The sequence below is a fragment of the Sarcophilus harrisii genome, chromosome 3 (assembly GCF_902635505.1).
Source record: "Sarcophilus harrisii chromosome 3, mSarHar1.11, whole genome shotgun sequence".
Taxonomy (NCBI): Eukaryota; Metazoa; Chordata; class Mammalia; order Dasyuromorphia; family Dasyuridae; genus Sarcophilus; species Sarcophilus harrisii.
Window position 1 is genome coordinate 18210357 of NC_045428.1, and position 25667 is coordinate 18236023.

Sequence of the window (25667 nt, forward strand, 5' to 3'; positions counted from 1 at the left end):
TCTCCTTGCCACAGCCAATCTCTCCACATCCAGTCTTCTCCAGCAGATTGGCCCTCTTATCATCAACTCCCATTTATCTTCATTATCTTCATTCTCTCCATATCTCCGGTGGCTTGCCTACTATCTCCCTGCATATTCATGTCTGCCCTACCCTCAAAAACTGATCTGTCCATCCCATTAACCTAAATCTTATAGCTTTTCCTTGATCTCATCAGTTATTGACCTCAACAAAAGTAAGCACTGTTAGTCTGGTATGACCTGTATTTGATTAAGCCATGTTGGCTCTTTGGGATTTTCCAATTTGCTAATGACCCATCCCTTTAATAAAATATTCTCGAATTTTGCCCAAAAATCAAGGTCAAGTTCATTGACCTATATTTTGCCTTTTCCACTGTCATCCTTTTTTCAGTACTTTTTTCTCAATTACATGTAAGTAAAATTTTTTTAACATCTATTTCTTTAAATTTTGCATTGTAAATTCTTTCTCCAACCATTCCTCTTCCAGGAGAAAATAAGCAATTTAATATAGATCATACATATGCAGTTATGCAAAGTATTTCCATGATCTTTTTTATTTATTTTTTATTGAAGTTTTTTTTTATTTTCAAAACATATGCAAGGATAATTTTTTCAACACTGACCCTTGAAAAACCTTGTGTTCCAGTTTTTTCCCTCTCTTCCCCCCATTCCCTCCCCTAAATATACAATATATGTTAAACGTGGTTAAAAAAAAAATATTACAAGAGAACTGTTTGGTTCTGCACACATATATTACATCTAGGATATACTGTGACCAATTTAACATGTATAGGACTGCTTGCCATCTGAGGGAGGGGGTAGAGGGAGGGGGGGGAAAAGTCAGAACAGAAATGAGTGCAAGGGATAATGTTGTAAAAAATTACCCTGGCATGGGTTCTGGCAATAAAAAGTTATAATTATTTTCAAAATATGTTAAATCCAATATAAGCATGCATATTTATATAATTACATGATCTTTTTTTTTTTAAATCAGGACAATTGTCTTTCTTCAATTCAGCACTATCTCTCCTATTGAATAAGTGCTTGTTGCCTGACTACTCCAAGATCTGTCCTAGGTGGCTGGCAAGATCATATTTGCCAGTTCTTCCGATCCCTAAGACTGGAGTTCTAGGCCAGGCTAACTCAACAGCCAGATGTTCTATTGGTACCTCCCTTCTCTAGCTTGAGTAGCAATTCCCTATTAACCATCTTTATTCTGTCCTTTCCAGTTCAAAGGAAATTTTGCTTGGCAGAATAAACAAGCAAAATACAAATTTAGCAATTATTCTGTGGTCTCTTATCATCTTTTCTATCCTGCAAAATATTGCTATTTCTTTGATTTAAAAAAATTCCCCAATTAGATCTTGCATAAAACCATCCTTTTGGGGGCTCTTGGTTTTTCTCACTCTCCTAAGTTGTAACTCTCCTGATGCTTTTCTTACAGGATGGGAAGATGAAACTTTATTCAGTCTTACTTGCCAAACCTTATTTCCATCTTGAACCTATGTTTTTAAAGAAAAAGAAAAGATCTATTGGCTGCTATGTTCTCAGTTTATTCATATCAATGCGTCTAGATGATTTCCACTTTTTCCTCCTCATCAGAATCATTTTTCTTTGTATCTTCAGAATTTCATTGTTGAAAGTCCCGATTATCTCCTGGCTCAGTTCCCCTAGAGAATTTTAGTCCATAAGGTCCTATCTATCTCGCTTCTGAACACTTTGAAATGTCTTTTCCCAAAATCAAAAAGTGCATGACTGCAATTCCTTTCACTTCCTATCACCAACTCTAAGATGAAATTTCCCTTTCTCAAAGCTCCCATCCTTTCCACCCCATCAACCAGTTCCAGCTTGTTGGTTGGGAGCAGATCAAGAATCGCATTCCCCTTGATGGCTTCTCCACCTTTCAAAGGATAAATTTGCCTGGAAACAAATGGATCATTTATTAGCTGCCCTGCATCTGGTGGAGTTCCAGCAGTTGTCCAGAAAGCCTTAACATATTTCCCATCATGTACCAGTCTTGGTATTTGCCTCCCACACTCCTCAGCCTTTCCTCCTTTGTGTGCAAATGGTCTACAGACATGTCAAGTGGTAATTATTGTTGCCTTTCTGCCTCCATTGCTCTCCATTTCATTCTTGGATTTCCTCACATGTATTCCTTCTTAAGATATATCATTCCCCTCCCTCCCTACCATAATGCACCTTTTTTTTTTCTGAATGAGCAACATCCTTCAGAGCCATGTTCCAGGCTTGGGTCCATCCAAGAAAGTCTTAGTGTGCAACTTGTACTCTCTCCTCATCTCTCTCTCTTAAAACCCTTTGCTTTCCTGAAAGCAAAGCTCAAATTCTACCATCAAATGGGGCTTTTCCTTACCCCTCCAGTGGCTATTACCCTTCACCACAAAGATGTCTGCATTCAGGCAACACTCCTAGTGAGGCTGAACTATATTACAATGTATTGGGAGGAGAGAGACTATTTAACAAAAGAAATAAAAATACAATAAAATATAAATCATGTTAACTGTGATTTTCTAAGTCAACAGGTGCCTGAGGGATCCTTATTATACTTTAGTGGCCCAATCTCTATTTGATTTTGACAGTATTAATCTAGGCCTTCCATAATTCTGTAAACTGGGGTGGGGATGTGGAGCACAAATTGTTGCAGAAACTGAAATGCAGAAATAGGAAGTGATTTTACAGAATCATCCTGGTATTAAATAGTATAATACAACCAAGAGTTGAACCCAGATCCTAATTTTTTTTTTTTTTTGCCTATTCTATGAATAAACAAGGAGGAAGACTAAGTTCATTGCTTTATATTTCCAAGTTAACTTGGGAAAATAAACTGATTTTTTTTTCCTGAGGTAATTGGGGTTAAGTGACTTGCCCAGTTAGGAAGTGTTAAGTGTTTGAGGTCAGATTTGAACTCAGACCCTGACTTCAGGGATGGTACTCTACCCACTTCACCAACTAGCTGCCCCAAAATAAACTTTTTCTTGAAGAAAAAACATCCCACGTAGTCAAAATAATGATATTTCAAGAAAGTGGTAAATAACATTTCAAAGAAAAATATTTTCCTCAGAATTAAAATGGTTCAAAATTCAAAATCATGTTTACTTGTTTCATTTCAAATCATATATGCTTATTGTTGAAGAAAAGAGCCGAAATCCACGAGCCCATTGTTTTGGCTATATAAAATAATATAAGCACTATTTGGGCAATTGTCCTTCAAATCCAACATGTCACCATCACTCCATCTCCCTTAACTGGAGATATTTCCCGTCCCAATAATTTATTTTGAATCATAGTTTTAGAACTATAAGGAAACTTATAGTTAAAATCCCTTTGCAGGTTAACTTGTATAAGCAAAATAACTAATTATTTTGAAGCAACAGGACAAAAGGAACATGATATAATGGATCATAAGAGCATAGAGGTAGAGTTACTAGAGACCTTAAAAGCCATTTCACTTTACAGATCAGGAAACTGAGGTCCATATAAGTAAATTACCTTACCCAAGGTCAGATTGCTAGTATACCTATGGGTCAGGATTTGAATCTAGGCCCCTTGTCTCCTTCCACAGTACTTTGCTGCCTTTGACTTAGCTAGCACTTAGGAAGTTGCTTCAGGAAAACACACTCAGCATTTGGGGAGTATTTGAACCTAGATATTCTGATTGAAAATATAACTCTAATTCCAATTTCACAACCAAGTCATTGGAAGAAGTTATTTTTTAAATTCCTTCGAAGATCTAGGCGTCCAGGTTTGAGTTTTCCCCTCACCAACAGAGATTTCGATCCTTTCATGTCTTATGAACTGATGTGGCTGAAAACAGATATAGTCAACTTCATGATGAGTCTATCAGACAAGAGGTTCATCATAGGGTCTCCAACCCAGTGACAAGGTATAACCTGCAGAAGTTTCCATTTCTCTTCGTCAAGCTTCAACGACTGAGTCAACTGCACTGTGGGAAGACTGGTTTAGCGTAATTTTTATATAATTATTTTATAATAAGGGTTGGAAGATTATAGCCACTAGTAAAGGCAGAGGTATACATTGAACGACTTTGGACAAGTCATCACCCACTCCTGTGCCTTCAGAGTGTTAGCTATAAAACCAGATGGTCGGACTCAAGATCTTTTCCCAATTTTGACATCCTAACTTATCCCAGAAATCCAAACACAAGACGAGTATTTACCAGATGTGGAACGATTATCTTGAGCTACCGCTTAAGGGATAGGAATGAGGGGCCCTCTTGTAAACTTAATGCCTATCATTACAGTAGTAAATCCCTCAATATCCTTCCAGGACAACACCCGTTAACAAATGGTTTGACATGTTTAAATAGGTATTTAGCCCCAAAGAGAGATTTCCAGCTATGGGAAACATAAACTACACCAACTGTTGAAAACGGAGCTCTCCCTCGGGGACACTTTGTTTTATTTTATTATGATTATTCTTTTAAATCAGCGAACCCTATGGTCTCCTAATGAGAAAATGGACTGAAAACTTACAGCCTCATGAAAAAGCAAGAAGGAAGCATTTTGTTTCTTGTTGAACGCAACAAACAAATTTACAGAGCGCACTCCCTGCTGTCGTGGAGAGAGACCAATCAGCAAGACACACTTTGGAGGACCAGCTATCCATCTGCCTGTTTATAATAATAACACACCGTCTGAGACACATAGGGGACAAGTCTCTGGGCTGGGCCTGATTTTGAGTAAGATATAGGGGGAAAAAGAAAACAAATAGGATTCTATCCTGTTTTTAATTTTTAGAGAACTGCTGACAATAACCTGCCTGGAACCGAGCCAGAGAAAGTGACTCATCCTATCCAAAAAATCCCAGGATGTGAGAGCTACAAATGACCTTGAGATCACCTTTGTCGGCCCAGCTGGTGAAGCCGGTGTGCTTCTTAGAATAACATGTTCAAATGCATAAAAAAACACATAAAAATCAATTAATTTCCCAAATATCTTTCTTTAATGTTCATGGACCCCAGGTTAAGAAAGCCTCAATCTATACTAAGTTACCACAATGTCCATTTTACAGAAAAACAGACCCAGAAAGGGAAGCGGATGAATAAATTAGTAACAACCATTAAGACCTGACTTTTACCTATCACTTTAGGATTTAACGAAAGCTCATTCCATGTCTGCTTCTGTTGGATCCTCACAGATAATTGGGGGCTGCCAACAGCCCCATTTTACAATTCAGAAAATGGAATCATAGGCTATCAGGCTTGGAAAAAGTTCAGTTCATTGTGGCCAAGCCACACTGACATGAGAATCATAGAATTATAAAGATGCAAAGGTAAATGGAACTTTACAGGTTATCTAGTCTAAGCTACTCAGTTTTACCTTGTACAAATCTGAAAACAACCAGCAAAGGGGACCCCATTACCTCCGAAGGCAGACATTCCACTTCCATATAGCTTTCATTAAGAAAATATTCCTTACGTCAAGTCAATGTACTTCCGTGCCCTTTCAGCCATTATTCCTAATTCTGTCCTCTGGGGCCACCAGTTTATATTAGTCTTTGGTGTTTTGTTTTGTTTCTTAATGATCATATTTTCAAATATTGATAAAAAAATTATAAGAGGTAACATAGTCTAGTAGAATATCAAGAGTGAGAAGATCTGAGTTCAAGCACTGTAACTATATATACAACCTATCTCTGATTATTTACCATCTCAGGGAGGGAGGAAGAGAGAAAATTTGAAACTCAAAACCTAAAACAAGTCTAAAAATAGGTTAATATATAATTAGGGAAAAAATAAACTATTATGCCTCAAAAGAAACAAACAAACAAAAAACTGGCTCTAACACTTATTGCCTGTGTGCTATTGGTGATGTCACTGAACCTTGGTATTTCCAAACAATTCTTTAAGATACAGAAATATTGCCCTTCCACGTTGAGAGAAGTAGTTTTCTGAACAGGGGATTCATGTGCCAGTGAAATCACAGCTCTCAACAAGGTTTATTATCTGAGGGTCAGAACAGTTAAGTGACTTTGCTCACTGTCATGTAACCAGCTCTCTCTGGATATCAAATCTGCCTCCCTCTGAAGTGTACCTCATGCTGTTTTTCATTAATAACAGGAGCAGAATCTAAGAGCACACCCAAGCAATCAATTTGCATAAAATACATGAAAAGGAGGAGACAAACACTTCTGTACACAAGCAGATTTATTTTCTCCTCCCTATTTACTCACAAAGAGAAGCTGATAAAAATGGTGGAAAATATCACATTATCTCATTCTGCAGAAGTTTGTTGAAATGAACATTTTTTTAGCATACTTCTAAAAAAGTCAAAATAAAAATTGAACTAAGCCCATTTATATAGTTTTAAAAGCCTACCTTTACTACCTCCCACCTTATTTTCTAGGCTACATCACATATAAAAAAAGAAATTCATAGATTCCCAATGGATTCTTGAATATTAAAAATAATCCTAACTCATAGACAAGAATTATTTTTTGAAAAAGTGTTATCTTTAATACAGCGTATTAAACACTGTAGATCAAAGTTGGATATCATTTCTGTAGAGGTCCTTTTAACATCAGCCTTTGCTTTTCTCGATGCTACACAGACCACTGACCTCCTAGTCCATTTCTGCTTCTTAAACATGATTGTAGCTAGTACAATTGTCCAAGACATTTCGATCCCTGCCCCCCCAAATAGACCAGATTCAGGGGGTTATCACAATAGTGTACAAAAAACAAATCAATAACCAAAGAGAACCAATGTGGCCCTATAATTCCTTGGGGAAAATCTTCCACGAGAAGAGAGAACAATCCTTCCTTGGCTCTGCTCGGGGCTCAGCATCTTGGCCCTGGCAAGGCGAGGTTAAGTAGTTGTAGTGGTTGGCTTGTACACACACCCACTGGAGATGTATGGCCTGAAATCCTTTGACAGCAGAAGAAGATCAAGGTTTTAGTCTGTGTTCACCACTTGAAAGGGCCCGAAGGTAGGAAGAAGTTCCATACCTTTCCCTTCATCCTGAGTGAGGGAACATGATTCCACAACTTAAACAAAGTGGGCTGTCTGCAATCCAGCTAATCCCAAGGCACAGCCGCAGGGAAGTGAAGATGAAGTTCCACAGGAAAAAGACACTTGACCCAGGGGTGGAAGGAGTCCCAGGACAAATGAGAGAATGTGTGAGTGTGTTTGCATGCATAGGCGGGTGCGTATGGCAGGTTCTACATTAAATAACAGAAAGAAGGTGAGTTTGTTATTAATGTTATAGGAAAGCTACCTGAAATTACCATCAAGAATATGGCCACCACTTTCGGCTGGAGAGGCTTCAAATGCCTGACACAATTTTCCTAAGAAAAATGATCACGTTTCACTTGCAGCTAAAAGGTCAACAATGTTCAAGCACCATGGAAGATCTAAGCAAATGCTACATTGATTTGGGGAAAGAAGGGAGAGAGTCGGGAGTCGGGAGAGAGAAAGAACATTCTCAATATTCTAGCCTCTTCCCTCCTGCCTTGCTCTCTTCAAGTTTCTGGCCCAATTTATCTTCCATTTTTCCTCAGCTTTTTTTGACCTCGAAAATGTAGTTATCCATGAAACGTCGGAACAGTTTCATCACTGGCTTATAATCCTGAAGCTGCATCAAGTAATGGACACTCGGAAGAGTCTAAACTCTTTAAAAAGCTTCCTGAAGTTTCCATTTTTTAGAGATTCTTCTAAGATTTCACATTCATGCCAAGAAACCTGTGAGGAAAAAAAAAAAAGACACATGTAGGTGAGTACAAGGAAATATAGGAGTGCCCTTGGATTGCGAACTCCTGGGGGGGTAGGTTCTGTCATTTATTTGCCTTTGGTATCCAAAGCACTTAGCACAGTGCCTGGAACATGGTAGATGCTTAACTAAGTTTTCACTGATTAGTTAACGAAAGAAGTGATGAATACGAGAAATTTGCTGAAATACTAAACATGTTTTTTTTTTATCCACATATCCACAGGCTTCCCTAAACTGGCTGCCTAAATAGTCCAGGATAACCAAAAAGATGTCTCACATTTGATTTTCAATTATAGATTCATCATTTTCCCCCGTCATTTATATGATATAGGATAAAAATTTAGATTAAATATTGTTTGAAATCAAGACAGGCCAAAAAGTATTATTTTTTTGTACACATAGTACACATCTATGAACATGTTTTTGTCATTGTTCAATCAACTATTCTCTGACTCCATTTGGGGTTTTCTTGGCAAAGGTAGGGGAGTGGTTGGCCATTTCCTTCTCCAGCTCGTTTGCTAGATAAGGATGAAGCAATTTGTCCAGAGAACAGGATAAAATTACCAGAATCAAGTGAAAAATATATATGTTAACTATCAATGAAGAGCAACTGGAAGTTAAATCCTGAGTGACTGTGAAAAGGCCAGTATGGGTCTCTCTTTCCCATGTCCTTCCTTCCGCCATCATATCTCCTTCCTCTCTACAGAGAGTGTGAGCATATGGGGATACCCCAATGCATATACTGGGTAAAGTGGTCACAGTATTGGTTAACTTTGCCCAATGGTTTTTACTAGCTACAAGAAAGGGAAATTCAGTGCTAGAGAACAGGATAAAATTAACAGAATCAAATGAAAAAATATATGCTAACTAAAATAATATCAATGAAGAGCAACAGGAAATTAAAAGTCACCATGAAAAGACCAATATCCGTCTCTCTCTTTCCCATGTCCTTCCCTCCACCCTCATGTCTCCTTCCTCTCTCCAGAGAGATGTGAGCATACGGGGCTACCGCAATGTATACAATGCGTGAAGTGGTCACAGCAAGGGTTAATTTTGCCCAATGATTTTTATTAGCTTCAAGGGAAATTCAATGCTAATAGGGAATATATCTGGGAAAGAAAGCAATTTAAATGCCAGATCAATGGAAGGAGCTCCCCATGAAAAGCTTCCCATCAGCCCCCTGCAGCCCCTTCTCTGCAATATGAAATTGCCTAACACCTCCAAGGATGCCTAGTCTCGAAGATAGTTCTCCATCTGGCATTTAAGGCATTTAAGCCTGTCCCCTTCTACTTTTTCAATCTTTTACTGCTTCCTGAACACCTTCTATAATTTATGGATACCAGCTTACTTGTTTTTCTTTGCTAATGACGCTCCATCCTCTACCTCCTTGAATCTGCATCTCTTGTCCCTGATTCTGAAAGGTTCTTTCCTCATCTCTTCCCATATCCCCTGGATTCTTCCAAGAGAGTTCAAAGGCTTTTTCTTGAGGAAGTTTTTCCCCTTCCTCTAAGGTTACCTCCCACTTACTCTATACATATCCCAAGGCAAGGAACAATTTCTTGGTGCTCTGGGAAAGTTTCTAATTTGCACTTAAAGGTGACCCCTTGGCTGAAAAACCCACAGACAAAAATTTTAAAAAAGAAAAATAATATAATAACATATAATCAATTTAGAGTGGGTGTCTTTTGGAGAAAAATGAAGAGAAATTTACTCAAAATTCCAAAAAAAATTCATCCCCTTGGTTTATGTTGTGAAAGGTTTCTGTGTTCCATAAGTTCCATCCCTACTGAGCTATTCAAAATCTATTTGGTGCCCAAGGATAAGAAGCTAAAATGATGAACCAGATTGCTCTAACTTCATCCATCACACCAGATGAGAAATAAAGGAAGGAGCAATGTGGTGCCCACCACGTAGTTTTGAAACAGTTCTTTGGGTTCCCAATATAACTTTAAAAAATAAGAAAGGGGAATAATACTTTTTGGCCTGCTTTGATTTCAAACAATATTTAATCTAAATTTTTATCCTATATCATATAAATGACAGGGGAAAATGATGAATCTATAATTGAAAACCAAATGGGAGACATCTTTTTGGTTATCCTGGACTATTTAGGCAGCCAGTTTAGGGAAGCCTGTGGATATCTTCTCAGAGTAATAGTTTTAAATATATAAAACATATAGGAAACTATGATATTGAATTCAAATTTATATAAATGTATACATACACACATGCATGTACACACACACACGTACACACATACAATTGGTGTGTGTGTGTATAATGTTTCTTAAATCCCAGTTTCAAAATCCCAGGTTAAAAAACCTTAATCCAGGATCAGGGGACCAAGGACTGAAGCCTCATGCTACTGTTGGCACCTGCCAATGCTGTACTATCATTTCCCCTTTTGTTCTCCTTTCTATCTGCAGTAATAAAAATGTTAAGACACAGAAAACACATTGGCGAAACAAACATCGTATTTCCTAATTTTACAAATATCTACCCTACAAATAAAACAGAAGCATTCCCTGACATAGCACTGTAGAGCACCAGCTACTCAATAGCTAACAGAAAAACAATTAATTCATTTTAAAACCCCTGATCTTTCCAGAATTGACGAGGAGCCCATTTGTCAGGGACAAGTATGATGAGATATTCTGCTCTGGCTGTTAAAAAGACAATATATTGATCTCGATTATAAGCTGAAATGGCGTTAGCAGGATCTATGACACTAACATTAGTTCTGAAACACTCAGTGCCATAAACAAGCTTATTCACATCATCAATATTATGATGATGATTATTATCTTTATAGGTAACAAATATGCAAAATATATAAAGGACTTTATCAATAAATGTTGACCGTTTTGTATTGTAAAGCTTGTTATAGCATTATAATAAATATTATAGCAGAATAAACAATGAGCTGGAATAGAGATGGATGAATGGAGCATTTATTAGCCCTTTGCTATTTGTCAGTCTGGGATTAAAGGCTGAGGTTACAAGGAGAAGCAACAAAAGGCAAGGAGTTTTACCTTCTAATGGAAGAGGATAGCGATTAAAAAGACAAGGCTGAAAGAGAGGAAGGAGGGTGAGGGGCAGGCCCAAAAATGAAGCCATCAGGGTCTGGGAGTCTCGAGAAATGGCGGTCCAGACTCTCCAATCGGTGCAGAGGGCCAAAGGCCAGAGGCTTCTTCCGTGTGAGAGAGTGGTGGGCAATGAAGTAGAGAAATCCGGAAAGTGAGGAATCAAACTATCTGGATTTTTAAATGAGAAACTAGGGAGGAATATGAGAATGTTTCCACGAAAAGGATGGAGCTGCATGAAGTCCAGAAACCAACATCAGAATCCATAGACCAGAGGAATTAGGAAGATACAACAGTTTCAAAAATGCCTTATCTGTGTGTGTAAACATGCATGTGCCTATATGTGTACGGGTGTATATTGGCGCATGCACTGGTAAACACATATAATTCGCAGTTATCCTCAGTCCTGCAGACCCCTGTCCCGCTCCGAGAGCTCCATTCATCCACCCCTGTACCAGCTCATTGTCCATTCCAGCTCACAGCACAAAGGCCAACGCTCACCGGCCAAGCCCCTCGCACACTCTGCCTAGGCAGGCGCTACCTGTACAGGCATCTCTCATTTTAGGCGCACTGCTGTGCTGTCTCGCAGGGCAGTGCGTGAAACCGAAGGGGAACTTGGGAGGCGTTTTAAGGAAGCCCCAGACGGCAGGAGAAGCGTGACACAGATAGCTCTACAACCCACTTTATCTCCCAACGGCCCCTAGTTCGGACTTCTCCGGTAAAGCCAAACAAGTCTAGGCCGACTTTCTAGCTCCCCGAGGCGCAAGACCCCAAGGGGAGCCGTCGTTCCTGGGGCCCCCCCCCCCCCCCCGGCACCTTTCAGGATGTCGAGGACCTCGATGGAGACGTCGCTTTCCAGGCAGTTGTAGAGGTTCTTGGGCGTCGCATTGCTGCGCTCCCTCTCCTGCCATTTCTTCAGCATCCTGAACTTGCAAACCGTCACGTCGTCAGCCTTTTCCTGGAGGGCGTCGATGTCGGCGATCTCCAGGCCCAGGTTGGCCACGGCAAGCTGGATCCACTCCTTCCCAAACTTCCTGGCCAGGGTCATCAGCTGCTTGTCGGACAGCAGCTCCCTCTTGGCGGGGTCTGAAAAGAGAGGGGGCTGAGCCACGCTGCCGGCCCACTCAGCGCCGTAACCGCTCGCAGAGGGGAGGGGCGCCCTGAGGTCCGCGCACAGCCGCTTGCTAAGTGCCCGCCGAGCAGGGGCCAGGCGCCGGGGACGCGGAGGAGCGCGGCAGCGGCCCGCGGGGGAGGCAGGCCGACAAGAATAAGGGAGGGAGCCGGGACGGCACAAGGAGCCAGGCTCTCGGGACCCTGCGGGGCCGGGACTGAGGGCGGCACCGCGGGAAGGAGAGGCGCCTGCTCCCGGCCTTGGGCTCCGCTGGATAAAGGCGCGGACTCGGGGTTCGGAGCATCCCTCTCCCTAAAGGCCCAGTTAAAACCGGGGGCTCTCCGGGGGACCCACTTTTACCGGGGCGGCAGCAAGGAAAAGAGGCGAGACCCGGCCCTGCCCGACACCCCCCATCTCCTGCAGAAAAGCGCTCCCCAGGGAGGAGGCCGGTGCCCCGGACCAGCCTCCTCCGCTCTTGGGCAAGGTTGGAAAAAAGGAACCGTAATAAAGGACGCAGCGCCCTCTAGCGGCCGCTTCGTTCCCCTCACCCCGGGCACCATGTCACGTTAGCCCATAATGGTCCAGGCCGGCGGGGGGTCCCGGAATGTGCGGGAGCTTCAGCCTTTGTGGAAGGGGGGCGGAGACCGTCAGACTTGGGGGGCGGGGGGAGGGGGGGCTGGAGCTTTTCTCTTCCCTTATATTCCATGAGAAGGTTCTCTGTAAGGATGGGGGGGGGGGAGGAGCAGTGGGCACAGGTTAGAGGGGGTTAGATATTCACAAAACTGGTTCTAGATACTGCGATGACGTCACTTCCATATTTCCGTATCGTGCCCACTTAGAGAAGCCCCAGCGCTGGGGAGAGCAGCAATCACCCTCCCCCCTCCCCCTCACAAACACAGGCCGGGCGGCGGGGCCCCGACAAGTCCCTTACCTGCCTGTCTCGGGCTCTGCCTCCCCCCTCCCCCCAGAAAGAGACTCATTCTGTGGGCGCTGCCTCGGCCGTCACCTCAGCGGGGACCCTGCGCAGAGACGCACACAAGCTGCGCCCCAAAAGTCCCCCGCGGGCTTGTAAAGGGCCCCGAGGGCTAATTAGGGACAATATGAGCCCCTGCTGGGAAACGGCCCTTCCCTCTCCTGCGCTGGCTCCGCCTGCCGGGGCAGCCAGAGAACTGTGGGAAGGAAGGGGGGCCGAGTAAGACGAGCCAGGGTCACTTTGGCCGTAAATCCTGCCTCCGTCCCCTTCGCTCCTGCCCCTAAAGACCAAGAATAAAGACCGAGGACTTGGGCTGACCCCGACTGGGCTGATTCTGAGGCCTCCAGGTGCTGACCCGGACTTCTCACAGGCTCAAGTTGTACTTGCTTAAAACTGTTGGGACCCCGTGTGCGCATGCGTGTGGGAGGTTTCCGTTAGGCCCCCCAGGGACGCCCCCAACAACGGAGCTCACATCTGCGCGGCGGCAGCTTTTAAGCGGGCTGTGTGACTGCCCGCTGGCCCAGAAGCTGCCAAGGCTGACGTGCCGTGCTCTGAAGGCCCCTGGGGCAGTGGATGCCTGGAACAGCCGGAGGCCTGAACAGCTGGAGCTCTGCACTGAGTCCCTCCTTTCTCCCGAACGTCTCAATGTGAAGCCCGCTGCTCACAGCCCTGGCTCCGGCCTCAGTTCTCAACTCGTCATCGGTTTTCTGACCCATCAAAATGGGGATAATAATGGCCCGGCCCTTCCTCCGCAGAGTTAACACAAGGATCACGTGAGACACAAGAGAAACGAGAGACAGAGACAGAGAGAGACAGAGAGAGAGACAAGAGAGACAGAGACAAGAGACAGAGAGAGAGACAAGAGACAGAGAGAGACAGAGACACAGAGAGAGACAGAGAGACAGAGAGAGAGACAAGAGACAGAGAGAGACAGAGACACAGAGAGAGACAGAGAGAGAGAGACAGAGAGAGACACAAGGCACCTCTGTAGCGCTGTCACCCAGGGCCCCCCAAGGTTATTTCCTCCCTGTAGAGCACCAGGATTGGGCAGCTTAAGGCCCAAGGTCCCTTCTAAACACTTCCGTCCCCAGACTGGGAAAGCAAAGACAAGTCTGAGCTGTGATTCTCATCCCTTAATTGTTCCTATTTATACTCATAATTTTAGTCCTATTTATACTAATTGGGATATTTCTAACTTTTAAAACCTCCCTTTAAAAGGGTGCGTAAAATTAAAAAAAAAAAAAAAAAAACCTGAAATAGAAATTAGAGAGAAGTACTTAAGCTGCCTGGTTAACAATTGTCTTGTTTTGTTTTTTCCTAAACACCAGAATGATGCCATTTCTTAACTTTTGAGAAATTGGGCACCAAGAGCATTGATTAATTAATTCTGTTAATAGACACTCAGGAAGTCAGAGAAAAGCCCATGCATGTACAGCCTGGGCGGCCAGGGACACACTTTTTCCCCCTGAGGCAATTGGGGTTAAGTGACTTGCCCTGGGTCACACAGGGGGGAAGTTAAGTGTCTGAGGCTAGATTTGAACTCAGGTCCTCCTGTCTTCAGGTCTGGTGCTGTAACCACTGCACCCCCAGGGATACATTTTTCAAAGAATTAAACAACAGTCTCTCAAAACAAGTTGTACTTCCCCAGAAAGGCCTGTCACAAGGCTGAGTTGTTTTTAAAATGTCCCTCATAGGGGCAGCGTGATGGCGCAGTGGATAAAGCTTTGGCTCTGAAGTCAGGAGGACTTGAGTTCAAATCCAAACTCAGACAGTTAACACTTACTAGCTGTATGGCCCTGAATAATCCTAATTGCCTCAGAAAAACAAACAAACAAAAAAGTTACTTATGATTTTATTAATTTAATTTAAATTAATTTAATAATTTAATTTAAATTATAATTATATTCTGTTAAAATCATTGATAATTAATGTACAAAATACAAATGTTAACCAATATATAATATATTAATTAATATGTTAATATTAATTAATACATAATATATTAATATAAAATGTATGGTACAAAATAATATATTTAATTTAATAATATATAATAATTTAATAATTAATAAAATCTAATTTAATTAAATTTAATTTTAAAAATAAAAACCACCTCCCCCCTCCAAAAAAAAACACTTAGTAAACTCCTACTAGGTACAAGACACACCTGCCATGTGCAAGACGTGGCGAGGTACTCTGGGGTATACAGGAAGGAAAGTTGACTAAAAGCTCCTTGAGACAGGAACAAGCTCATTTTCATCTTTGTTTTCCCAGTGCCTACCTTAGGGTCTGCAAGACACTCGGGAATAATGGTGATGATGGTGATGATGATCATGATCATGATCATGACAGCTGGTGTTTATGTGGTGTGTTGAGCTTTGCAAAGCACTTTCCATCTGAATCTTTCAGTTCTCAAACTCTGTGCGTCAGGTGCTAGGGGAATTCTCATTTTGCACCTAAGGAAACTGAGGCTGAGTGAAACTGAGTGAAGTGTCTGAAGCCAGAAGTGAACTCAAGACCAGCAATCTATCTGCTAGACGCAGGGGCGTGCTGGAGGGAGCTCAGAGTGGGGAGCCGAATGTTAACTTTTCTCTGCGAAGGTTTGCACCTCAGAAATTGGCAATTGCTCCACAGCAGGCCTCGATTAATTTTGTTATTGTCTATGTTTAAGAAAGTGACAGGAAAAACGTCATTAAAGCGGAGAAACGTTTAAGTCTGTCAAGTGCGCATTTGGGAGAATGGGGAGAGCCGATGGTTGAACATTTCCTCGCCTGCCACTGCCGAGAGCCCCTGACGCTGCTTGATTATTTGTTAAAATGATCAAAACAAGAAGCCCCTTTTACGCAAGAGACTCGGGTGTTAAATCAGGGAAAGATGTAGGAAGGAAGCATGAGGAAAATAAAATCTGGTCATTGGGGCCACTAGAGGGCATCAGAAGACTCCTCTCCGAGTTCAAATGCAGCCTCAGACACTGACTGTGGGCGCCTGGACAAGTCACTCAGCCCTGCTCGCCTCGTTTCCTCACATGTGAATGAGAGAGAGAAGGAAACAGCCGCCCTCTCCAGTGTCTCTGCCAAGGAAACCTCAATAAGGTCACAAACAGTTGGACAACCAAACGACCGAGTGCCATAAAAGGGATACTAAGCAAGAGCTTGGGGAGCCCAAAGGAGGGAGTGCAGAGTGGGAAAGGGAAAGGGAGAGAGACAGAGACAGAGACAAAGAGAGAGAAACAAGAGACAGAGAGAGATAAGAGAAACAGGCAGAGCCAGAAAGACAGAGAAGAGACAGACAGAGAGACACAGAGACAGAAAGAGACAGAGACAAAGAGAGAGAAACAAGAGACAGAGAGAGATAAGAGAAACAGGCAGAGCCAGAAAGACAGAGAAGAGACAGACAGACACAGAGACAGAAAGAGACAGAGACAAAGAGAGAGAAACAAGAGACAGAGAGAGATAAGAGAAACAGGCAGAGCCAGAAAGACAGAGAAGAGACAGACAGAGACACAGAGACAGAAAGAGACAGAGACAAAGAGAGAGAAACAAGAGACAGAGATAAGAGAAACAGGCAGAGCCAGAAAGACAGAGAAGAGACAGACAGAGAGACACAGAGACAGAAAGAGACAGAGACAAAGAGAGAGAAACAAGAGACAGAGATAAGAGAAACAGGCAGAGCCAGAAAGACAGAGAAGAGACAGACAGACACAGAGACAGAAAGAGACAGAGACAAAGAGAGAGAAACAAGAGACAGAGAGAGATAAGAGAAACAGGCAGAGCCAGAAAGACAGAGAAGAGACAGACAGAGAGACACAGAGACAGAAAGAGACAGAGACAAAGAGAGAGAAACAAGAGACAGAGATAAGAGAAACAGGCAGAGCCAGAAAGACAGAGAAGAGACAGACAGACACAGAGACAGAAAGAGACAGAGACAAAGAGAGAGAAACAAGAGACAGAGAGAGATAAGAGAAACAGGCAGAGCCAGAAAGACAGAGAAGAGACAGACAGAGAGACACAGAGACAGAAAGAGACAGAGACAAAGAGAGAGAAACAAGAGACAGAGATAAGAGAAACAGGCAGAGCCAGAAAGACAGAGAAGAGACAGACAGACACAGAGACAGAAAGAGACAGAGACAAAGAGAGAGAAACAAGAGACAGAGAGAGATAAGAGAAACAGGCAGAGCCAGAAAGACAGAGAAGAGACAGACAGAGAGACACAGAGACAGAAAGAGACAGAGACAAAGAGAGAGAAACAAGAGACAGAGATAAGAGAAACAGGCAGAGCCAGAAAGACAGAGAAGAGACAGACAGACACAGAGACAGAAAGAGACAGAGACAAAGAGAGAGAAACAAGAGACAGAGAGAGATAAGAGAAACAGGCAGAGCCAGAAAGACAGAGAAGAGACAGACAGACACAGAGACAGAAAGAGACAGAGACAAGACAGAGACAGAGAGAGAGAGAGACAAGAGAGAGACAGAGAGAATGAGAGAGGCAAAGAGAGGGGGAATAGAGAGGGAAAGGAATAGAGAAGGAAAAGAAGGGGAGAGAGAACAAGAACTTCTGGGAGGAACTGCAGGGTGGAGAAAGCATCCTGAAAAAGCATGTGGCATTTGAAATGGGCAAGATTTCCACAGAGAAACAGAAGCAGGAGAAGGGCAGCTTGCTCAGGGCGCTGGTGAGGGGCTCTGTTTGGCAAGAGGGCAGGGCCTGCTGGGTGCCATGGAGTGGAGGGCCTACACTCCCAAACTGAGGAGTTCAGACTTTATCCAAGGCCAGTGAGTGCTTATGGGAACGCTGATGGAGTGTGTGCAGGGAGACAATGGAGTCAAGGCTGAGGTTTTAGAAGGCCACTGAGGCAGAAGTGGGAAGGGCAGCCTGAGAGGGAGACAGAAATTCTGGGCCACAAGATGAGCTGAGGGATCACTGAGGGAATGGGGGTGAGCACAAGCACTGAAACTGATCAAAAAGTTTTACACACCTGAAGTATCAATTTGCTTTATTCTTTTCACGCAATTCTCCTCTTCAGGTAAACTGTCACTCATTTTCCGTCTTCTGTTAACTAAAGATAAAACAAATGATCTTTCATTTCTTGATTTCACCTTCACCCTTTTTCCTCTCGGAGCACAAAGTCAAGATTCAGAGAGAAACAAATTACAGAATGATTCAGGAGAAGAGATAGAAGGGTCCCCCCCAGGCCCCAACTCAAGCAACGCTTGCCATGCTTTTGCATTAGAGCAGGAGATCAGACACTGTGCAGGGCGGCAGAAGGAAATAAATCCATTGATTTGGGTTTTTTACACGCCATGTCCCATAGATGCAAAGTGGTAACTTACTGTTTGTGTTGTTTTTCTGAATATTCTGGTTCTGATCATGTTGGATCCAGTCACCTGTTAAAATATTCAAAGATGAGTATCTTGGAAGGGAACGAAAAAGCATTTTGGAGAGGAACTGGGGAACTAGGAGGTGCCAGGGCAGTGGAAGTAATCCCATGCTCCCGGGAGAAGAATAACAATCTGAGCTTGATTTGCTTTTATTGGCTTGTCGGCAGGATGTCCCAGAAAGCCACCTCTGGATTTCCATCATGGGAAGGGGGCTATCTCACACGCAGCTGGCCCTGGGCTGACTCTGCAGGAAGCAGCAAGTCGTCACTGGGTTCTGCACCCACTGGGCCCTTCCTCAATGTCTGCTGAAGGGAGTTAAGCCATTACGGGCGCCAAACTCACTCTCTGGGACGCTTTCCTCATCTAGCTCTCTATGGAATTCTCCCTGACTTGGACCCGTTACTCTCCAAATTTAGAGGATGCTTTCTGGCCCAGCTTCTGGATCTGATATTTCAAGTCATTCTGGATTTGACCTTTGAACTAGTTCGACTCCTACAATGGAGAGTTATACTTGAAATCCTCTGCCCCCATTTCCAGGAGCCTGTCCATTGCCTCTCAGCAGTCAGTCACCTCTAACCGCTGGCACGGTTCCCGCTACCTAATCTGCTTCCCTGCAGCGGCCCCTTCCTGTACGGGCAAGGACACCAGATGGTAGGTGGGTTTGGGATCTGGAACTAAGACAGCTTTGGGAACAGACATTCTTCCTTCCTCGAAGCTTCCCTGAAAACCAACTCCTTTGTCCATGGGAAGCCATAATCCTCAAACTGTTTTTGCCTCTCCCACGGAACTGGGCAGACGATTCTATTTCAATTCAAACGTCAAATGAAACCCGTTTCTCTGGGTACATTTAATAGAAATCCCTAAAACTTTGGGAAAATCTTGATGAATGAATTGACTCTGAACAAAAAGAATAGGATAATAACGGTTCACATCTCACTATCAAGAAATTTTCTTATCTAAGTCCCTCTATCTCTATTCCCCCAACACTTAAAAGCGATTATCAGTTGAGTAAAGAATGAAATTTCATCATTTTCCTTGGACTGTTGCTATTATTATTATACAGTCTGTGAATATTATTTCCATAGAAATGGTATTGAGTGATAAATAGTCATTTATTCTAAGCTTATTAAATCTAGAAATGCAAATCTAGAAATAACAAGGAAAACATCAACAAATGTTCAATTGATCAGCAACATAAGCAAACACTGTTGATTAAAATATGTCAAAATTCAGAATCTCCTGCTTATAAGCAAGAAGAGATTCTATATTGTTGGAGTCGTTTACTATACGAATTAAGACTTGAAGACTAAGTAATTAAAAACTAGATTATTTGCAAGGACAAAAAGGGAGTTTGTTGACTCGTTATCCGGTGATTCTTTGTATCATATAAGGATTTAACTGTTTATACAGGGACTGGAAGGAAAGGATTCAGAATAAACAGCTTTCCAAAATCAGAGTGTTTAGAAAATTAGAATGGATCTTTGTGATCAACCTGACCAAAAATCCATCAACCTGAGCAGGGCTCATTGTTCCTTCCCCCTCTCCCATCCTAGCAAAAGGTTCCTGACTTCCTCAAACAGCCCAATCCCCTTTTCAAAGGATCTACTCATTTTCAAGACAAACTCCTATTTCTGTCATCTGGGACCTAGTTCTGATCCCACATTTAAAGATCAGAATTCCCACTATTACAGGGAGAGCTCATTAAAAGGGACAGGAAAAAAGGGACAGGACGCGTCATTTCACTGGCCTAAGGAATTCCAAGTTGAGGAAAGTCCCTCTGTCTATGCATTGACCAATGCCTTTTCTACAGTGTATATCTTTCAGGGGTTGCTTAGAGCACTGAGAATCAGGGTCTCACAGTCAATGTGTATTGAGGTCAGGACCTGAACCTGGGTTGACATAAGCACTAATTCCCTCCAGAAGAAGCAAACAAACCTCAGCCAACAGGAGGAACACTCACATTCTCGGAGTTTTGCTTTCCAAACAATTTCGTCAGACTCCAGCTCAACCAAAGACAACTTGAACTCCAAAGGTTGCTCCAAAAAGACTTCGATGTAACTTTTCAACTTCAGAAGGGAACCATCGACAAATTCAATTTCCTATAAGCCGAAAGAATTTTTTAAAAACACGCTTATTAGGGCAGCTGGGTGGCGCAGTGGGTAGAGCACCAGCCCTGAAGTCAGAAGGACCCGAGTTCAAATCTGGTCTCAGACACTTAACCCTTCCTGTGTGTGACCCTGGGCAAGTCACTTAACCCTAATTTTCTCAGGGGGAAAAAAACATGCTTATTCACAGCAAAACACATCACTAAGGGCACTGTGTAAGGCTAAAGCCACAGATGCACTGTGGCCAAGGTGATCAAATTTTATCAAAGTTGAGAAAAGATGCTAAGAGTCAGTGCTGGAAGGGCTGTGGGAAGAAAGGCCCATAAAACTGAGCTTTACTGCACCAACCATTCAGGAAAACAATTTGTCCTCATGAGAGAACAAATGACAACTGACCCAATCGTCCATATTCCTTTCAGCATGTCCCTTTGCCACACAATTCTCCTTTTTTTGATCATAGACCTCCTCTTTGGGAGCCTGGAAAACCTTCCAGAGCTCTTCCCAGAGAATTTTTAAATACATTAAATAAAATACAAAAGATTACAATGAAAATCGATTATCTATTATGTGTGGAACAAGTGAAACTACAAAAGAAACTAAAACTACCTTTGCAATGTTGTTACTGAAATATATCTATAGGTATTTTTAAAAAGCAAGCTCACAAGAGCCTACATGCAAATCCAGTACATTTTTTCTTTATTTATTATTGGATTTTTAAATTTATTTTTCATTGGATTTTATGTGTCTTTTTTTTTCACAGAATACGGAGAAATGCGTTATGCATGACTACACATGCGTAATCTATGTCAGACTGCATGCTTTCTCAATGAGGGGAGAAGGAAAGGGAAGGAGAGAATTTAGAACTCAAAAAGTTGGGGGAAAAAATGTTAAAATTGTTTTTACATGTAAAATAAAATATTAAATAATGAGAACTAGTAATAATTAATTAGATAATAATAATGAGAAATTTTAAATAATGAGAAAACAGAGAAAGCAGAGGGGAAAAAATATGATGGAATATCAGCGTTTCAACCAAAGGGATCACAAGATTGTATATTTAGAACTGAAAGGGAAATTTTAAAAAATCAAATCCAAACTCTTCATTTTATGTGTATGGAACTAAGACTCAAATAAGTTAAGTAAATTGCCCAAATTCACAGAGCTTGTATAATTTTTGAGGCAAGATTTGAACTCAGGTCTTTGTGACTTCAAATCCAGCATTCAATCTACTACAAAGCATAGTGTGGTGTTTTTATGAACAGGGTAGAAATGGCAAGATAGTATATTTAAGTGGTTTCAGAACTAATTGATCGATGGGACTCCCTATCTTTCCCCTACTCCCTAACTCACTGTTTTTTACTTTCTGGGACTCCATGCTCATAGGAACCTTCTCAAAGTTTTACATAATATTTCTAATCAGTTGCCAAAAGTGGGATCAGGGTTTCGGCCTTCTAATTTTGTGGTGCTCCTAGAGAACATCATATTATTATACACAATTCTGCATGCCATCTGAAGCACCGTAAGAAAATGTCTTTCTTACAGGGAAGTTTTGCACCTGCCCAACCTGCTGTAACCACATCCTATTTTTCTATTAGTTTATTAATCTTCCCAACCCAATTCAAATTCAGCTTTTGTAAAATGTTCAGCTTTTTCTCACATCATGGAAGGGCTTATTTATGGCAATTGGCAATGTATTTGTAATCTGGAATTCTAAGGAATAAAAAGCTAAACAGCAAGCTCTGGTTCTAGATCCCCAGGTCCATGCAGATATTCTGTGAAGATCAAAGAAACAACAAGTTTCATTGTCATAGATCAAAGTATTCTGAGGACACTTTTGGAAAGCAAGTGAGGGGAACATGGAGTAGGGAATAGTCAAACTGTGGCTAGGAATAAAGAGAATAAGAACCTCTTTTTAAAAAACCACTTGTAGAAATAAGGCCATTCTGAGGCGGGGCAAATGATCAAAGAAATCAAGGTGATTCTTGGTCAAATGGCCCAGTCAACAGAAGCTCCAAACGACTTTCCTTCCTCCCTTCCCCAGTCCCTTCTACCTTTATCACAAAACCACAGATTTAAGCTGGAAGCCCAATCTCCTCATTTTGCAGATGGAACAACTGAGTCTCAGAAAAGTTAAATGATTTAGCACAGAAAAGTTAAATGACTTAGCAAAGATCCCACAAATACTAAAAGGAAAACCAGAGTTCCAAACCAAAGGCTCCTGATATAAGCAATGAATACAATAGCCCATGGATCTTCCATTTTTAATTCATTTGAAACTAAGTAGTTTTTAAAAGGATTTTAATTAATTTAAACCCTAACTAAAAGGGGGAGGGAGGGTAAACCAAAAAGACAAAGTGAAGTCTAAAATTCATTTTCTACTTTTTAAAGTCAATTCAAGACAATTAGGGATAATGGTAACAATAATCACTGTCACTTTAAGGATTAAGTACTACATAAATATCTCCTTTGATACTCAGAACATGGGAGGCAGGTTCTATTATTATCTCCATTTTTACAGTTGAGGAAACTGAAGCAGAAGGATTAAGTACCTTGGCCAGCATCACATTAGCTAGCAAATATCTGAGCCTGAATTTGAATTCAGGTCTTCCTGACTCTAAATGCTGGTGATTTGAAAGTTATATACCAGACCCCAAAGGGACCTCTTCAGTTTTATGGAACATAAAGACGTCACCAACCTCCGGGGTGATCTCGGCTTCCGGCTCGCTGACCAGGCGGTATCGCTTCCCATTCTCCAGCAGTTTCAGACACACGGGAGGCTTGTCAATCTTCATGAACTTCTTGGAAGAGTGTTTGACAGCTTTGGCGATATCCTAAAGGGGAAAACAGGGATTAAGCTGGAATTCAACCCCGGAAGGACATCTAAAGGCAGAACAGAGCCAAGAGGCACCTGTTCCCAGCACCCCGGCCTTTCCTGCTGCTGCTAGCAACAGTGTCCAGGAACTCAGGGACAAGGAAGCAGGGAAAGCTGCCTGTTTCCTCCGGAGCTCCTCGGACCCTCACACTTGAATGATCAGGGAAGAATTCTGTGGATAAGGTCATTGTCATCATCATGATTTCAACCCCCCTTTTTTCAGTGGAGTTTGGAGAGAAGGGCTCCAAGGGCAGGTAATGGCCATTCTGCTAGGATTCCTGCTACCCACTTATTCTCTGAAACACAATGGTTGCTTTTTATAATGAGATACAAGGATTGGGATGGAAACTCATCTTTGGCTAGCTCAGGTATCTTTGGGAGGGCTCTGCAGCAGACAGGCCAAAAAGGAAGGAGCAGTCTGTCCCCACATGGCTGATTTCTTTGCCGACATCTCCATATTTTAGTAGCTTTCCCTTTTCTAGAGTATGGCGTGAATGAGCACTGGGTATTGTCATTCTAATTCAAATAGCCTTTTGATTTGATCCCTATTCCCAGTGCAGACTAGTACCTTCTCCTCAATGTATCATTCTAGAGGTGCTGCCTAGAACCCTGACAGATGACGGAGCTTCCCAGCCCAGAATCAAACAGCCAGGATGGGCCAGAGGCAAGATTTCCATTTGGGTCTTAGAGATTGCTGGGATACCTCGCTGTCTCCTAGGCCTTACTGCTTCTTAGCCTGATTGGTGTTTCTTCATTGCAGGCTCCCAATGGAAGGTCCCAGACAGAATAATAGGAAGATTTCCTGAACTGATCTCTTGTTTTGTTTTCCTCTCATAGCCAGCAGAAGGGCCGGGGGGAAAGGGTGGCTGATGTTCAGTCATTTTAATTAGGTCTGATTCTCTGTGACCTCATTTGGTGTTTTCTTGGCAAAGACTCTGGAATGGTTTGTCATTTCCTTCTCCAGCTCATTTTGGAAACTGAGGCAAATAGAGTTAAGTGACTTGCCCGGGGTCACACAGTATCTGTAGTCATATTTGAACTTACTCCTTTCTCACTCCAAATAGACACTCTATTCACTGCACCACCTAACTGCCTATTTTAAGAGGAGAGGGATGGATGAGAGTATTATTCCAAGATTACAAATAAGGAAGTGTCTCCAAGTGGCAACAGGGCAGCCACAGCTAGGACCCAACCAGGTTTCCTGAGTGCAGAGGTCAGGGCTACCTTTCCCTCTCCGTCTAACAGGAAAAGTCACCCTAGGAAAAAAAGGGCCCCAAACCCACAAACCCTAAAAATAACAGATGAAACGCACTTCCTTCCTCAGTGTATTTTCTTCCTTTAAAAAACCAGACCTCTCTCCCGGGGCCTCTATTCCTCACCTCAACTTCATCAAAGCAGCTTTTTAAAGCTTTAAAAAAAAAAAACCAAAAAAAAACAACTTCTTTCCATTGTTTTTCTTAGTTAACGCCTTATTAAGCACAAAGTCACAAATTCTGAATCTGTGGCATTTCTACCTAGGCAAGTTTGCCGGAGGTAATCAGAGAATTTTCCCTCAAGTAAATGACTCTGTGAATAAGAAGGCAGAGCTGCTTTAACCAGATTGAAAAGGGAAAGAAAAGTTTTTAACATCTCTAACACATTAACAATTGATATGTTAATGAAGGAGTTCACCTACTTGGGTCAGTTGAGCAATTTAGCTTTGATTAAGGGCTAGACAAGCTAACTTACATCAAGAATAGTAAAACCCAAGGAGTTTTGCCTTCGGGGCACATGCATTCAAAAGGGGCCCCCCACACCATAAACACAAGATCCAGAAAAGTAGGAGGGAGTTCCTGGGAGGGGGGTCACAGTGGTCTGGTCAGCAGAGATACAAGTGCAGAATCCAAAGGACCTATACTCTTGAAAATAACAGAACTATGCTTTTTTGTTGTTTAATTTTTAATAAATACATGCTAATCTATTTTCTTAAAAAAAAAAACAACTCATTGTTTGCTTTTTGTTTTCATATCACCTTCATTTTCAAATATATTCCTCCTCTTCCTTAACTACTCCTCCACTTAACCACTGCTTGCCTCGGTTTCCTCAACTATGAGAGAGTGAGAGTGAGAGAGCGAGAGTGAGAGAACAAGAGAGAAAGAGTGAGAGAGAGAGCAAAAGTGAGAGGGAAAGAGAGCAACAGCAAGAAAGAGGGACAGAGAGTGAAAGCCAGAGAAAGAGACAGAAAGAAAGAGAAAGAGAGAGAGAGAGCAAGAGGGAGAGAGAGTAATAGCAAGAAAGAGGGACAGAGAGTGAAAGCAACAGCACAGAGAGAAACAGACAGAGGCAGAAGGAAAAGTAGAAGAGAGAAAGGATACCTTACCTCCTAAGGTTATTGTGAGCATCAAA

The 25667-nt window shown here is 42.2% G+C and overlaps 1 protein-coding gene across 1 annotated transcript in view; it reads right to left on the bottom strand.

Annotated features, from left to right (window-relative positions):
* Positions 1–6183: 6183 nt before the first annotated feature.
* CARD8 (caspase recruitment domain family member 8) overlaps positions 6184–25667 on the bottom strand; it is a 55336-nt gene continuing 35852 nt past the window's right edge. The window contains exons 14-19 of the mRNA XM_031957591.1: positions 23107–23241; positions 20266–20404; positions 18258–18311; positions 17903–17983; positions 11663–11932; positions 6184–7735 (exon numbers count right to left, since the gene is read on the bottom strand). Coding sequence (XP_031813451.1) covers positions 7722–7735; positions 11663–11932; positions 17903–17983; positions 18258–18311; positions 20266–20404; positions 23107–23241 — 693 coding nt within the window. The 3' untranslated portion in view covers positions 6184–7721. The remainder of the gene's footprint in view (positions 7736–11662; positions 11933–17902; positions 17984–18257; positions 18312–20265; positions 20405–23106; positions 23242–25667) is intronic.